General features: G+C 32.7%; 2 protein-coding genes and 1 long non-coding RNA gene across 3 annotated transcripts in view; 2 read left to right on the top strand and 1 right to left on the bottom strand.

The window, feature by feature from the left end:
* The first annotated feature begins 5,513 nt into the window (after positions 1-5,513).
* Positions 5,514-9,230, top strand: LOC21401279 (tricyclene synthase EBOS, chloroplastic). Its single transcript, XM_024174198.1, has 7 exons — positions 5,514-5,828; positions 6,087-6,354; positions 6,810-7,179; positions 7,581-7,799; positions 8,294-8,432; positions 8,562-8,810; positions 8,913-9,230. The coding sequence occupies exons 1-7, from the start codon at positions 5,595-5,597 to the stop codon at positions 9,204-9,206; spliced, it is 1,773 nt and encodes a 590-aa protein (XP_024029966.1). The 5' UTR covers positions 5,514-5,594; the 3' UTR covers positions 9,207-9,230.
* A 411-nt stretch (positions 9,231-9,641) lies between these two features.
* Positions 9,642-12,536, bottom strand: LOC112094101. Its single transcript, XR_002903356.1, has 2 exons — positions 12,212-12,536; positions 9,642-9,891 (listed from the first exon to the last, which is right to left on the bottom strand). It is a non-coding gene; the product is annotated as an uncharacterized LOC112094101 (long non-coding RNA).
* A 3,094-nt stretch (positions 12,537-15,630) lies between these two features.
* LOC21401278 (cyclic pyranopterin monophosphate synthase, mitochondrial) overlaps positions 15,631-16,577 on the top strand; it is a 1,050-nt gene continuing 103 nt past the window's right edge. The window contains 3 exon segments of the mRNA XM_010111266.2: positions 15,631-15,898; positions 16,013-16,282; positions 16,285-16,577. Coding sequence (XP_010109568.2) covers positions 15,797-15,898; positions 16,013-16,282; positions 16,285-16,577 — 665 coding nt within the window. The 5' untranslated portion in view covers positions 15,631-15,796.

The following is a 16,577-nucleotide window of genomic DNA, read 5'->3' as shown; positions in this document are numbered from 1 at the left end:
AATACAAACAAGCCAAACTACTCGGTAAACCTTTCGAATGGTGTATAACGACAAAATTATAATAATTATAATACGTTAGTGGCATAAACCTCCTTTGTATGAATATAAAATAATAGAGTATATTTACATACCTTTCACTTGAATTAATAAGAGTAGAAACTTGTAGTAAAACTAGGGTTAGGACATATTTTCTTTTGACTTTAAGGTAGATGCTTGTAATTGGATTAGAACCTCCTTTCTTTGAATTAATGATGTAGACAATCTCAGTAGAAATAGAATGTTTGTGCTAATAACGTGTTATAGAAACTAAGAAAATGCAAAACTAAGAAAAAAACTTGAGAGAGTCTCATTGATCTTATGAAGGATACAAAATGAAGAGCCTTGGAGCTCTATTAATAGAAAAAAAAAATTAACACTATTCACGGTTACTATTTACACAATACGTACTTACTATTTACGGTACTACTTGCACAGTAAAATTCTAACATGAATAGTAATTTGATTGACTTGAATAATAACTTTGATTGAAATGGACAATTATTATTCATAACTGTGACGACCCTAACTTTTGATCGTCATCATATACTCATATTTAGCATTTCTTAACCTCTATGACGACCCTAATTATAACTTCTTAAAATTTCAGGCCATTTTTTTTTAATCTTACCATGTACGTTAAAATGCTGTAGCATTCTGACAACATTCTATTACACTATTTTATTTTACATATAAAGTTCAGCAGTGTTTCCAAAACACATGATGCGTCCACAACCCACTTGCCCACATTCCGCTGCTACACCCTCTCTGCATGCCCAGCATCAAGTTTTAAGGAGCTGGTGCCTTACCCGTGCTTCCTATAACACAAACAAACTTAATGAGCTTTTGCTCAGCAAGTATCAATAGGTCATAACAGATGCAATAATTATGCATACCCATAAATGCGTTCATATCATATAACCTAGTACAAAATTCTAAACGACTTTCATTCTGTATTTCTCATTCTTTTCATTCTTGTTTACGGATACCATATCGTTATATGGAATGGTTTCCGTGTTTCATTTTCTTGTCTTTTACTTCTTAGGGGCCCTGTCCTGTTGTACCATAACGCGCATAACCAGTGAGGAGTGGGGTAGCTAACCAATCCAACTCAGTCACGGTTTCATATCTTTCGTAGTCTCATAATAACCTTTCCTTCGAAGGCTGGTACAAATAGGACATTTAGTCTCTTACCGTTTATCAATTTTCTCATTGAAACGGTAACTTTAGTTAAATCTTATGATTTTGTGCATTATTGAGCATCTTATCATGAGATTAACTTTTTGTTAAACTTTAACATTTCACTTTTCTTAGTTTGATCTCGACCTAACATCGATACATATTTTTGTAGAATAAAGTTCTACGATTACATAAGTCTTGTAGATACTTACCTAACATAGTATCTAGCATTCACATTGTATCTATCATTCAAAATTCTACTATATGCACAATCTTTGTGCAACATAGAAAAGCAAGCTTGTTCATGACATAGCCATAGAAAAAACTATTGTACTTACAAAAGTTTCGCTAACAACGCGTCCTTTGTCTCCCTTGACGCTTTCCAACTTCAACCGTTAATCGGCCCTATTGCATAAATTTTTCGATCGTTAGATTCAGAATCTAAGATCAACAATTATATTGAAATTTACTTCGGAAAAGTCTACAATCCTTATGTTTGGTATTCAACCTCAAACCATTTCCTACCTCAAGGATTTGCACTAAAATCGTGCAAATTACTCAGTCATGGGCCTAATTTTCATTTTGGTCTAAAACTGTGAATTCTCGTTGTATTCGGTTTCTAACCATCACCGATTATCGAAACATCTTTCTTTTCACACTTTAATCCCATATTCCTCTTAAAATCCAGTTTTAGTTCAAATTACTCGAACTAAATTTTGGCAGAGTTTCGCCTTATTTTTCTCGTTTACCGAGTTTTTAACAACTCGTTTTACTTCTGATTTCGGTACCTGGAGTCAAGATTTACATTCCTGAACACAGATTCCATCATAAAATTGAACAAAACATATGTTCTTTCTTAATTTAGGCTCACGGATTTTCGATAGAAATCCACCAAAACTTTATTAAATCGTCTCTGCTATGCTATGCCTTACATTCACAAGTACATGCCGTGAGTAATGGCCTCAGTAAGTTTTGCATTAGTTGCGTGAGTTAACAAGCCTATGTGATTTTCAAGGTGAGTTACCCACGTGAGTCACCAATGTGAGTCACCGCCTCATGTTGTAAAGCCAAGTGTACCCCTGCATGTTTAATACATATACACCTCATGGTAATAATCTTTTTGACTTACCTTTTCTTTTTTTTTTAAACCGTACCTAACGATAATCTTTCATATATATATATATAAATATATATATATATACATGTACATATATTCTGTAACTTAGTTTTCTCTCTTTCTTCTTAGTCAGCCACACTTAGGCAAAGAAGACAAAAGTGGCTTCTAATATATCCATGGGACTCTTTTAAGACATTAATGAATATTATAATATTATTTTCAATAATATCTAATATTACTTTTTAAATTAAATTAAAGAAATTAAATTAATTTTCATAATTTAATTTTACTAGTTTTACTTAAGTTTAACACTTTATTTGAGTGGTTCTATGTTCCCCATATTTCTCTTGTCGAGACCGAACTTTCCGTTTCTCAAAATGAGTCTCTTTCCGGTACTAATAATTTCACACCCGGTATATGTTCTATACTGCTTTTCTGAACTGCCGAGCACCCTGGGTCAAATTTCTCATATTCAACCCATTTCTCTTGGGTATCTCATTAGTCAATTTCCTTTTCTGAAATTATCATTTTAATTGATTCAGAATTGCCCAAAACGCGTACCCTTGCGGTACTCTTTTTTTTGGCAGTTTCCCGCTTTAACTGACTCAGGAAAATTCCGTTTCAGAAATTTTTGCTATTTTCCTTACTTCTAATATTTCTATTCTTTTTCTAGCTGGTCATTTGGTCACATACAAAATATTTTAGTTTTTCATAACTAAAATATATCTGCTAAAATTTCTAACTTTTAACTGATATTTTACTATTCATAACTGATATTTACGAATTTTCTTTGTAAAATATTCATGTTATAACTTTACATATTTCGAGAAATTTTACCCCATACATAAAGTTTTTACATAACATTTTCTTGATTACATCAAAATTCTACTACTTACTATTCCGGAAAGAATTTTGGTCAAATACTGGACTGTCCGGATTAGACCTAAATTTTTCCCAGTCATTACAATAACAAACACGTTATTTGACAGAAAAGAAGGCACGCAAATGTTTTTATCATGCTACTCTAGTCTAGTGGAACTTTCATGTATGAACATAACGATTGCAAGTCTACTTATGTTATACTTCTAACCAACTAGTATATTTGAGAAAGTTATCCACTTAAAGCTAGATAATTTATTTATTTGACCTCATTTTCAAACCAAACCGTAAGAATTATATATAAGTAGGTTATATAATAATTTTTTATGTAGCCTTTGTGTAATTAAATATTTATTCCCCACATATGTATTATGGTTGAACAATTTCTAAATGAGTGCACAAACCCATTAGTTGATTATCAGATTTGACTTTTCTAAATGAATTATGAAGGTTATGACTTTTTAAGTGTATGAAGAGTTGTAAGGTTTTTAATGGACATTTCTTTTATGAAAAATTATGATTTTTTAATAGTTATTTTTTATATGAAGAGTGGTAACTTTTCTTTTATGTATTTCATAAAGGATTATAACCTACAGATACAATAATGGTAGAAACTATTAGAATATATAGGTCTCGTTCATTTTATCGATTTGAGTTTTCAATTTTAGATTTCTACAGTAAAAAACTCTAAAAAAATGTCACATCTAACTTTTTCTGCTACAGTAAAAAACTCTAACAAAATGTGTCACATCTCAACTCAAATTAAAAACTCGAATCAGCGAAGTGAACGAGGCGATAGTTGTCCAAAAAAGTTGTAGCTATTGGAATAGTTGTCTTGAGTATTTTGATGGTAAATACCCTTTTGATATTGTCTATAAATAGAGCTAATCCCCTCTCGGCATCCATATATAGTTGTTCCGTCACTTTTCCATACTGAAAGTTTTATTACTTCTCTGTACTGAAAGTTTTATTAGAATAAGAAATAAACTCGATTTTCACATTAAGACTTCTAGCCAATTCTAAAAGTAAAAAAAGCAATTATTACAATTTACTCAGTTTTTATCCCTTACTTCTTTTTTCTTTATTCCGTTTTCTTTCTTTCTTTCCCAACATAGTGTGAACTGTGAAGCTTCACTTTCTCATGAAAATAAAATCTTTTTCCTCATCTTTTTGGTAGGGAATGCAAACATCTTCTTCACACAATATCACTGGCGAGAAACGCTTCTTAGATTAAAATGCCTACATTTTTGGGACCACCTACTGTTGACCAGTGCCCACCTATGTACTATGTATGTCTCACATAGGTCGTTTTCTGATAAAAAGTCTCATCCCACGTTTCTCACACGTTGATGTGATCTTCGTAGAATTCTCTTAAATTTATATCGTTCCATTGAAGAAAAAAAAAAAAAAGTACTACCTCAAGGCCAATCCCTCAAGACCATATATACTATCTATTATCTATGATGTATAAGTAAACAATTAAGGCTCGTCCACTTCGCTGATTCGAATTTATAATTCGAGTTGAGATATGATTTTATGTGAGAGCTTTTTACTATAACAAAAAAGATAGATGTGACTGTTTCTGATAACTTTTTACGGTAGCAAAACTCAAATTCTAAACTCGACTTGATGAAGTGAATCGGTTAAAAATTCTAGACAGATCAAATCGGTCGAAACTTCTTCACACAATAATTCAAGCCAACTTAACTAACTAATTTAGTCATGGGAATCTCTGGGCTATTTTTTTATTTTATTTTAAATTTCTGCTCGCTTTTATTGACTTATAAACTGTATTCATTATAGTAAATTGTTGTTTTACTCTTAGTACTGATTTAAACGAGCCATTTGTACTCTTGCTCATGTGAATGACGTTTTGAAATGACGTACGGGCCCGTTCATTTCGTTGATTCGAGTTTGTAATTTGAGTTGAGATATAATTTTATACGAGAGCTTTTTACTGTAGCAAAAAAATTAGATATAACTGTTTCTGAAAACTTTTTACTGTAACAAAACTTAAATTCTAAATTCGAATCGGTGAAGTGAACAGGGCGTACTCTTCCTAGCAACGGAATATCGTCAATATTAGTTACATTTCAACATGTGCTTCCTTTTTCTTTTTTTCTTTAATATAATCGAAAAAAACATGTGATTCATTTTTTGACTGGTAATTACTTATATTACTGTCGTTTTCACAGTCCTCCAGGACAAATCGAAAAAAGTCGGTCATGATGTAGAACATTAGCTAGAGATTTCCCGTGAAGAATCCCAACTCCACTACCTATATAATGCACATTTTGCATACTTTGCATATATAGCTTTAGCAATTCACAATCTCCACGTCAAGAAGAGTAAATTAGATCATAGTAGTATAGAATCCATTAATATGGCAAAAGTTTTCCCCTTTTCTCCCCTATTTTGTTCCATTAAATATTCTAACCCCAAAACCAAAAGTGATTTACATACTATCTCTAGCACCCCCAAAACAAGGCATTTCCAGTGCTTGGCCAGCAAACAATTAACTTCGGACTCGGAAAAGATCATCACGAGACAGTCTGCCAATTACAAGCCAAGCATTTGGAGTTATGATTTTCTGCAATCCTTGAAGGATAATCCTATTGTAATTGCATATTTCCTTTCTTCTTCTTCTTCTTCTTCTTCTTTCTTCCAACTACACAAAGTTAATCAAGTTCTTATTGATCAAACAAGCTTATTTCCTAAAGTGTAAATCTTTGAATAGAAAAAAAAAAGAAAAAAAAGAAAAAAAAAAACCTTAATTTCGTACCAAACCGGTTCAAAGAGACTGGTTTTGATGATATTATATCTAGATGTGTTTTCTTACATTTCGTCTAAATTTTGTATATGTATGATCATGCAGGATCAAGTACTCAAAGACAAGGCAAAGAAGAGGGAGGAGGAAGTGAAGAGCATGATTACTAATGAAAAAACGGAGATTTTGACCACAATTGAACTGATTGATGACATCCAAAGATTAGGGTTGGGGTACAAATATGAGGATGAAATACGAAGAGCCCTCAGTAGATGTGTTTCTTGGGTGAAAAACAACGAGGGAAGAACGAAAAATCTTTATGCTACTGCTCTCAGTTTCCGGCTTCTTAGACAACATGGCTATGAGGTCTCTCAAGGTACAGTACTAATCATTTGCTCCCATCGCAAGTGGTAAAATTTCTTTCCAAGCTATAGATTTTGCTTATTAAGCAAGTTTTAGGGCTTGTCTGAAATGACTTAAAAACAGTTTTTTTTTTTCTTTTTCTTTTAAGTAGTCCAAAAGCTACTTTTAAAGTTGTTTGAATGAGCTTTTATATACTCTTTCAGAATAAACCAACTTTTTGGTGCTTACAGAAAAAGAGCTTATAAAAAAAGTTTTATTTACATTTTATGTGTCAAATTGAAAAGTCTATCTGTATATACTTGTATTACTTTTACTTTTTATAACAATAAAATTTTTTGATTTATTAACCAAACATGTTTAAAAACTCATCTGAAATAAAAAAATTACTTTTTCCCTTGCACTATAATGTTTCTCACTGCTTAAAAAGTAAAAACAAAGCTAATATGTTTATGATTGCGGGGACCACAGATATATTTAAGAGCTTCATGGATGGTCCCGAGGGATGCCTCACCAAGGACGTGAAAGGAATGTTGGCCCTATATGAAGCCTCTTATTTGGCTTTCGAAGGAGAACATCTCTTGGATGAGGCCAGGGAATTCACATGCATGCATCTCAATAACGTCCGAAAGGAAGAATATTCAAGCCAAAGCCTCAACGACCAAGTGATTCATGGACTAGAGCTTCCACTGCATCACAGAATGCCTAGGCTCCAAGCTAGGTGGTATATCGAGGCATATGGTAAAAGACCAGATGCAAACAAAGTTCTACTCGAAGATGCTAAGCTGGATTTCAACATGGTACAATCAACACTCCAGAGTGATCTCAAGGACATATCGAGGTATGTTTTGTATGAGTGAAATTACATCTTAGTACATCTTTTGTTTTTTTTAAAAATGATCCTTAATAGATATAATGCTATATAAGTAAAATGCCAGTCTACCTTGAGGCCACTAATTTGTACGATATAGAATGTCTTTTGTATCCTTTCAGACTTAAAACAGGATTAAGAAAAAAAAAATTCTAAAGAAAAAATACATGTATTTGTAAAATAAGCCCCTTATTTGTTTTCTTTTTTTTTTTTTTTTTTTTTAAAGAATTTTATGTATGAAATAATTGACTTTGGAGTTATTTTCTATGTGCGTGCGTGATAGTAGAAAATATATGCTTATGAGGTAGTAGTTTGAAACTTAAGTAGCTTCTCTTAATTAATTAATATATATGTTGATGCATGTTAATTAGGTGGTGGAAAGGTTTGAACTTAGCAAACAAGTTGAGCTTCACAAGAGACAGGCTGATGGAATGCTTCTTTTGGACTGTTGGAATGGTGTTTGAACCTCAATACAGTGATCTCCGCAAAGGGTTAACGAAAGTGACTTCCCTAATTACTGTCATTGATGATGTCTATGACGTTTATGGAACTTTGGATGAACTAGAGCTCTTCACAGCTGCTGTTGAAAGGTTGGAACTTAATTTGGTGAATGAACTCCACGTCAAAAAATCATATATTGGAATAAAAAAGAAACAATCTCACACGTGTTCCCGAAATTTACGCTTATTTTCATTTAGCCTCTTGAACTTTAAAAACTTTAATTTAGCCCTCTACATTTTGGATTACCCTATGTTAGAATTCCTGTTAAAATATCAGATAGAAGGAAAAAGGATTAAGTGACATCATGTGGGGTCTATTTTATGTGCTTTTAAAGAAAATTATAACAAGAAAATAACGTTACAACATTTAACCCCAGTTCGTTCCGTCTATTTTTAATGAATCTAATAGAGTGGGTTAAATGAGACTAATTCATATTTTGGGAATAAAATGGGAATTTTAAAGTTTGAAGGACAAAGTGATGAAAATTATGAACCTAAAACTTGGGAAAACATGTGATTTTTTTTTTAAAGAACCTAGTAAGTCCTAGAGTATTTATGTATTCTTTCTTGATGGTAAATTTCAGGTGGGACATCAAAGCTGTGCAGACTCTTCCAGACTACATGAAGATATGCTTCCTAGCTCTCTACAACACCATTAATGACATGGCTTATGACACTCTTAAGGAGCATGATGAATACATCCTTTCCTACCTCACTAAAGCTGTGCGTTTTGACTCGCATATATACATTGATCACTTTTATTATTGACTTCTATTTCCAATATTATTAAAAATAAATTGCAACTTTACTCATTGACAATCTCATAATTTTGTGTATTCATGTAATTTTCAGTGGACCGACATGTGCAAAGCTTTCCTACAAGAAAAGAAGTGGTCCCAAAACAAAGAAACGCCCCCATTTAAGGATTACCTTGAGAATGGATGGGTGTCGGTTTCAGGCGTAGTAATATTAGTTCATACATATTTTCTTATGAGCAAAAGCATCACAAAACAAGGACTTGAGAGCTTAGAGAAGTGCCATAATCTCTTGCGTTGGCCTTCCATCATCTTTCGGCTTTGCAATGATTTGGGAACTTCAACGGTACAGTTTACAAACCATCTATTATTGTTTCTTTCTTTATTTTACCTTTTTTTTTTTTTTTTAGCATTTGACTTACGTATCGAGACTATTCTATAATTACAGGCAGAACTGGAGAGAGGTGAAACTGCAAGCTCAATCTTGTGTATGATGCGTGAAACTGGGGTTTCGGAGGAACTTGCTCGGAAAAACATAAGGAATTTGGTTGAAGAAACTTGGAAGAAGTTGAATAAAGATAAAACAGATGAAGATTCTCCGTTTTCAAAGCCTTTTATAGAGACAGCAATAAACCTTGCTCGGATTTCCGAGTGTACCTACCAAAATGGAGATGCGCATGGAGCGCCAGATAGTAGATCAAAGAACCGAGTCTTTTCTTTAATAATTGATCCCATTCATTAATAAAACGGGTGCATTCACGGTGAAGAATGTTATTTTACTCTATTTATATCAGCTGTGTTTTAACTATTAAATTAGTTTTTAAGAGTCTGATTTACAATAAGAGCTTCTTTATTGCGCCCACTAAATTTTTAGTGTGGCCATAACTTACTCGAATGTGTTATAGGTGGACATTTGTTTACAAATTTATTATGCATGTGTTATAGATGGACACCTTGTACTTGTCTTGTTCAAGAAAACCTACTATACTCTTGACCGGAACAAGGATTGATGTTTAGATTCTACAATGTATTGTAGTCTTGTTATTTAGAAATCAAGGAAAAATTTTATAAATTCCTCTAAACTTTGTATGTCACGACCCCAAAAATGTGACCATGATTATTGAAATTTAATTAAAAAAAATTAGCTTAATTAAACTGCACTGTTTAACGAAAACTGTGAAAATAAATGCATAAATATCAAGATATATTGCTCCGGAAGCTTTCTTTTACAAATAATATTAAAAAGTCCATAATTTTAAACTTAACAAATCTCAGGGAAAATGCCGACCAATACAGATCATATACAAGTATACAATACAACTTAAGAATTTAAAAACAGTAAATTCTAGTTAAAACAAGCCACCTCATATCTCGAGCCTTCAATCCATTGACGTCAACTTACCACATTGCCAATCAAGCTACCAACTCTGGAGGGGAGAAAAACATTTGAAATAGGGGTGAGCCAAATGCCCAATAGGAGAGTAAAAGTGGAATATAATGAAAAACAACATTAGAAACAATAGTTTCAGTATTTGAAATCCTCAATTCAAAACCTTGGCATCTGTGAGCGGTAAACTCAAAACTGAAAATCTCAGCAAGTGTAAACATCTTTTGAATAAAACAGATAATCAAGTATTTTAAAACCCCTTCTAAAATACAAAAACTCTCTCAAATTTATTTCCAATTGTACAAGGAATCTAATCCTTTAGGTAATCAACAAGTACCAAGTACTTGTAAATCTATTTAAATTCTAAAACATCCTAGAACTTGAAGTATTTTAAAACCCCTTCTAAAATACTAGAATGCTCTCTAATAGTACCAGACATAATATCTAACATCTGTGCTAAGCCAATGTAACACTCTGCGCGGGTTTCGGGACCTGCCCCCAAGGATACGATCTCCATATCCCGATCTCTTAGCCATCAAGCACACTAAGTATCTAATTGCTCATCAAGTCAGTGTTCAAGAGCTAATCACTCATCAGAACAGTGCCACGAGCTCTACATGTTTATACACCATGCTCAAATTTATTTTTAATTCGAGACATATGCTCTTTTTTCAAAAGGTTTTTCATATATATAATCGCTATATATATATATATATATATAGACACACACACACATACTTTTCAAAATCCTTTTTAAAGTCTCAACACCGGTAAAACTGACCTTTTCACCGAGAAGTGAAAATCCATGAAGTATGTCCAAAAGAGGAGAAATGCAATCTCATGCTCAAACAAGATCAAAACTCAAGAAATGAACATGCTAAGTTCAATAATCTGTAAAATATCCATGAATGCATAAGCGACAATGCAAAAGTGTCATACTCCAATAAGATCCATTAAATCTCCTTGAGATATCATAATTATCAAGTGTTAGTTTTATCCTCATTTAACACTTTTCATCGTATTCCCTTTAGAACCTCATTCTTAATGTTAAACAACCACAAACGCTCCAAATTTCCAATCGTTCAGTCATAAATCAATTTCTAACTCGAATCCATATTCTTCATAAATTCAGTAAATTGGCAGATTCGTCGACCTTCACGGGAATATACACGAATTATTATCTAAATCTCCAAAAATTCCAAAACGAACTCCATAAAAAAGTAGACACGTAAATCTTTCTAACGAGCTATCACACGCCTTAATCCGAGCTCTCTAAATACCTCAAAAACAGTTCTTAAAAAATCAAAATTCTGAGTTTTTCCTGATTTGACAGCTTTTGGAAAGTTTCTACATGAAACTTCCAATGCGCACAACTCGGGATACAAAACTCCAAATTAAGTGATTCCAACTCCCACACGTCACCAATAACTTGTTCTAAGAGGTAGAGAAGACGGTTTAGGTGCAGCAACTATAGATCATAAAGTGAGCATCTCGGTTCTTATTTTACTAATTTTCTAGAAAACGCAGTTTTTGCGACCGTTAGAAGAATATTCATAAAATATTCTACATAACCCCAAAAATTACAAAATCAGCTGCTAATCAAAATAGACATCTAAGGCTTTCCAAAGAGGTATGACAAGCTTAGTTTTAAGTCCGTTAAAGTCTCCAAAAACACGATAAACCAGATCGAAACTTGCTGGTTTTTCTGCAGAAAAACCAGCCACTAAGCCTAACTTCAAAAAGTCATAACTTGAGTTACGGGTCCCCATTTAATGCGATTCTTGTCTCTAATCGAAGCTTATAACGTCTATTTTATTGTCCTATACTTTGTAGGATCAGAAACTTAACAAGGAAATGCAGTTTTCTATTCTTCTTTAGACATCCACTTACATAATCTTAAGAACTTACTAATTTGCACATAAACGCATGGGCACAACCCAAATTCTTATTACATCTCTCTAAAGACATCTCATATATTCCATGGAAGAGGGGCAAGTATTTAACTACTCACATCATACTTGCACTAAACCCAAAATCAATAGATTTGTCTTAAATGCTATCTTTACAATCCAAAACTCCAACCCATGCAAAAGAGTAGGTTAAACATGCCTCTAACCTCATATTTATATCTCCAAACCATGTTACACAAATCTAATATTTCGAGATTCAATCAAATAAAGGATTTCCATTGGGTCCAACATATCAAATATCAACTCTCGTATCAATGCTCTCTAAATTCAAGAGTTTATCAATTTATCTATATGCAAAGTCAACATGCACATGTTCAACCAAAATATGAATAAATTCGGATTAAAACATAAAGGGAAAAGTAAATCAACTTTTGAACAAGAAAACCCTACCTCAAAAATAGAAGCTCCTTCCTCAAAATTTCCTTAGGGCTTTGCATCTCGACGTCGTCCTCAACGTTTTGAAGCGGGTGGTGTCGACCACCACCACCGGAAGTGGTGGCTCACGGCGGGGGCGGCGGTGGAGCGCCGGTGGGCTACCGGGCATGATGGATTTCCATATTCAATATGGATGCCATCTCGTTCTCCTCTTCGCTGTGAACTCATAGAAACAAGAATCACTTATTCTGATTAAGAACGAGTGAGTTATGGAGTTTTGAAATTGAAGAAAAATTTTTGGAAAGATGAGAGAGAGAGAGTTCGGGTAGAGGAGAGAGAGTTCGAGAATAAGAGGGAATGGGAGAAAATATGGGGGAAGGAAAAGGAGAAAAGAAAGAAAAAGAAAAAGAAAAAGGAAAAACAAAAAAAAAAAAAAGAAGAGAGAAATGGGCTCGAATTTTCTGTGCAGATCTACTAATTATTTTTTAAAGTTCAGTTTAATTAAAATTTGTAGTGGCATATTATTTTTGTTTTGAAAAATTAACTACTAATATTTTAAAATTATTTAAGAGAAATAACAGCATCAATTAAAAATAATTCTTTTTAAAGGATAAAATTTTTGTACGTGATAATTATAACTAAAAATATTTTACTAATTTCAGATTAATTTATCCTAATTACCAGATTAGATTAATTAATCTTAATTAATTTAACCGGGTGTTACATTGTCACTTGTGTTAACATACCTTTCGAACTTTAAAACGTATATGTTGTGTCCGTCGAACTATGACATGTCTCCAACTTCCCCTCTTGGTCTGATTCCGTCAAGTTTTTTGACATAAATGCTTATAAATCCCATTCTGAATTTTATCACTTGTGTCAAGTGTTAACATGCCCCTTGAAGTTTGAAATGTACCTGTTGGGCTCCCAAACTATGATTTGTCTCCAACTCTTCCCCACAATCTTGATTCTATCAATTTTTTTGAGCAGAAATGTTAATGTGGCTATTAAATACTAATTACATATGATATTTGGGGTTTATTAAATGTTTTTCCCTCCAAAAACATTAGTTAGACATTAATTTTTAAAACATTAGTTGGTTAGAGGTAATAAAGAGGAAAAAAATGAAGAACAAATCAATATAATGTAATGAGTTTAGTTATTATTATTTTTTTCTTTTTCTCTTAACTTAATAATATTTAAACTAGATGGAAGTGCTCGATAGAAAATATATTTATGCTTTATTCATATAACATTTTTAAATAAAATATGTAAAGGTCATTCTATCTTTTTTAAGAGAATTCAACACAAATCTTAAGAAACTCATCAACTTAACAAACTTTAAAAGAAAAAATATGCACTATAAAAAAACAAACACATATACAAAATTCAAGAAAGAATTTATCCTCTGCATTAAGAAACCTATTAATTTAATAAACTCATTCCAATGAAAAAGGAAAAAAGACCAAAAAACTAATAAACTCATTATCTTGTACAGATCTGCTCCTTATTTTCTTTTTCTATCTTTGTTGTCTCTAACCAATTAATGTTTTAAGAATTAGTGCCTAACTAATATTTTTGGAGGGACAGACATTCAATAGACCTCAAATATCCTACATAATTAGTAATTTAATTGCCCTGTCAACATATCCGTTTAAAAAATTGACATAATCAAGATAGAGAGAGAAAAATTGAAGACATATCAAGTTCTAGGGCACAACAGATCTATGTTAAAGTTTAAGATGTATGTTAACATAAACGAAAAAATTTAAGGATAATTTATAAGCATTTTCGTTAATAAAAAAAAAAATTAACGAAATTAGACAGAAAAGGAAAAATTAGAGATAAATTATAATTTAAGAGCACATTTTAAAATTTAAAAAATATATTGATATAAGTCATAAAATTCAAAGAGAATTTATAAAGTTAACGGGGAAAGCAATTTTGAGCCTTTATATAATAAGGGACGCAACTTGCTCGAAATGCACGTGTGGGGACCGTGAACCAACTATGGCCCTTAGTACTCTCTAAACTCTCTGGAGCTCTGATCAATGGCCAATGTCAACACTTTGACTTTACCAGATAGCACGAGCCTTTTTTTTTTTTTTTAACAACTATTTACTTCCATGGGCTTTCTAAACGGTGATGTTATAGGCTTGTTTGTATGAGTGGAATTAAGATATAAAAATCTTTATGTAATATTTTAACAATTACAAAATTATACTATAATGCTTACAATGATTTTCACTTTTTATGCTACAAATTACATAATAATCATCACAATAACTAATTTTAGTTATTTGTAAAATATTTTAATTTTTGTCTCTCCATATTTCAACGTGCGCGGCAAAGATTGCGCTACATGAGTAACTCCACCGAAACGATCCTCCACATTGCTGCCATGCATGTCTACCCACTGGGATGTGAGCCTAGGGGAGTCATCAGTGTCCTAAATCTGGTTAATTTAGCCTTACATTTTCTTTTTCTTTTGGTTATAGCTTGATATTGCTTTCTTAAACAAGAAAAGAGACAATTATTCCTTAAATTACATGGTCTAAAATTAATTTTAATTTTATTTTTAGATTGATATTTTTTTAATCAAATAAATATATTAGTTAAAAATGTATATATTAAGAGTAATTAAAAAAAATCTTGATCCGTGCAGTTTAACAATTTTCTCGTTCTATTTCTTTTAATATCGAAAAGAAAAGCTAAGACAGAAGTTGTAAGCACGAAATTTTTATTCTATTTAGAGAAAACAGCAGCCATAGAATTCAACCTTAACGGTTGTTAACAAGGTTGGCAAAAGGTAGGACTTTAGTTTTTGGCTGCTTTGTTGCTGTCCCCTTTCACTCGTGTAACTTCATGTCGTTTCTTTCTTCTTTATATGTTTGATTTTTTTTTTCCTTTTTTGTTTCCACAATACCTTGTTCATGACTTGGAACCATGATCAATATGTACAAGAGAGACAATTTGGTTTTCTAGTTTCTATGTTGGTTTGAACTTTATTTGTCACCTTACATATTGTTTGCCTAGTTATATGCGTTTTAAGTGTTTGTTAAAATGCGTGACTGAGATTTGGTTTCATGTTACTCTAGAGCTCAATCTTGATTCTATATTGATTCTGAACTTTATTTTTCCCCTTCTATGCCTATTTGTTTGTCTATAAATATGACTTTCTAAGAATGAAGCTATTAGTCTTATGTCATAAATTATTGTCATTATTTATTCCTTCTGTAAATATGGAAAAAAAAAAAAAAAAAAAAAAAAAAAAATTTTCAAAAAAAAATAAGGGGGGGGTTTTTTTTTTTTTTTTTTTTTTTTTTTTTTTTTTCAATTACTACTGAACTAGGTGTATGGAGGTTTCGGTTTTACTATGGTTCAAAAGGAGAGAAACTCGGTAATTGTATTGTCAACTTAATCGTGGGCAAAATTTATAGAGCGATTTGCTTCCTAAAAGGCAAAACAAAACCAACTTTGTCCGAGTGTGTTCTTACCATTTTCAGCAGTTCAATTCATTATATATATATATATATATATATACACACACATATATATGTATATATATTATATTTTGCAGCTCAAGTACAAACTCCTCTCATGTTTCTTCGGCGGCTGGCAGTTGCATTTCCTTGTTCTAGAAGGTTTCTTAGCAGTAATAGCAGCCATGATCTCGCAAGTGCTATAATGGAGCTCAATAAGGTAATCACTCCCTAGTAATTAAAACCCGGTTTGTCCAATCTGAAATGTTGAAGAATCAGGTGTTGAAAGTTTATTATGTTGTTACACTTTGACTTTTCCGAATCCTGGTTATAGGAAATGGAATCAGTATTTGGTGAACCTCCTTCAAATTCTCTTGTCAGTTCAGAAAGTAACAATTACACAGCTCCAGAACCACGCTGTACTGCTCAAAAGGACGGAGAAATCGCAATCGGTCTAACCCATGTAGGGAGTACAAGGAAAGCCCAAATGGTGGACGTTTCTTTCAAAGGAAATAGCAAGAGAACTGCCGTTGCTAGTTGCAAGGTGATCCTTGGAAAGAAGGTGTATGATTCGGTATTAGCCAACCAGATTGCTAAGGGAGATGTGTCCTTAGTGTGGCAAAAATCGCAGGGATAAGCGGTGCAAAGCACATCAGTAATCTCATTCCACTATGTCACAACATAATTATGAGCCATGTTCGCGTCGATCTGACGCTGAATCCTGAGGATTGGAGTGTGGACATTGAAGGGGAAGCAGCATCAACCGGGAAAACCGGGGTTGAAATGGAAGCTTCGACGGCTGTGAGCGTGGCTGGGCTAACGGTGTATGATATGTGCAAGGCTGCTTCAAAAGATATCAGGATTACGGATGTACGTTTGGAGTGCAAAACTGGTGGGAA

The sequence above is a fragment of the Morus notabilis genome, unplaced genomic scaffold (genome assembly GCF_000414095.1).
Source record: "Morus notabilis unplaced genomic scaffold, ASM41409v2 Scaffold199, whole genome shotgun sequence".
Taxonomy (NCBI): domain Eukaryota; kingdom Viridiplantae; phylum Streptophyta; class Magnoliopsida; order Rosales; family Moraceae; genus Morus; species Morus notabilis.
This window is presented reverse-complemented; position numbering and strand designations above follow the sequence as displayed.

Excerpts from the sequence above, each read along its gene's own strand:
- LOC21401279 (XM_024174198.1), top strand. The coding sequence starts at position 5,595 with ATGGCAAAAGTTTTCCCCTTTTCTCCCCTATTTTGTTCCATTAAATAT. Across the intron at positions 7,180-7,580 it reads GATCTCAAGGACATATCGAG|GTGGTGGAAAGGTTTGAACT; the intron begins GTATGTTTTGTA and ends CATGTTAATTAG. Across the intron at positions 8,433-8,561 it reads TTTCCTACCTCACTAAAGCT|TGGACCGACATGTGCAAAGC; the intron begins GTGCGTTTTGAC and ends TGTAATTTTCAG.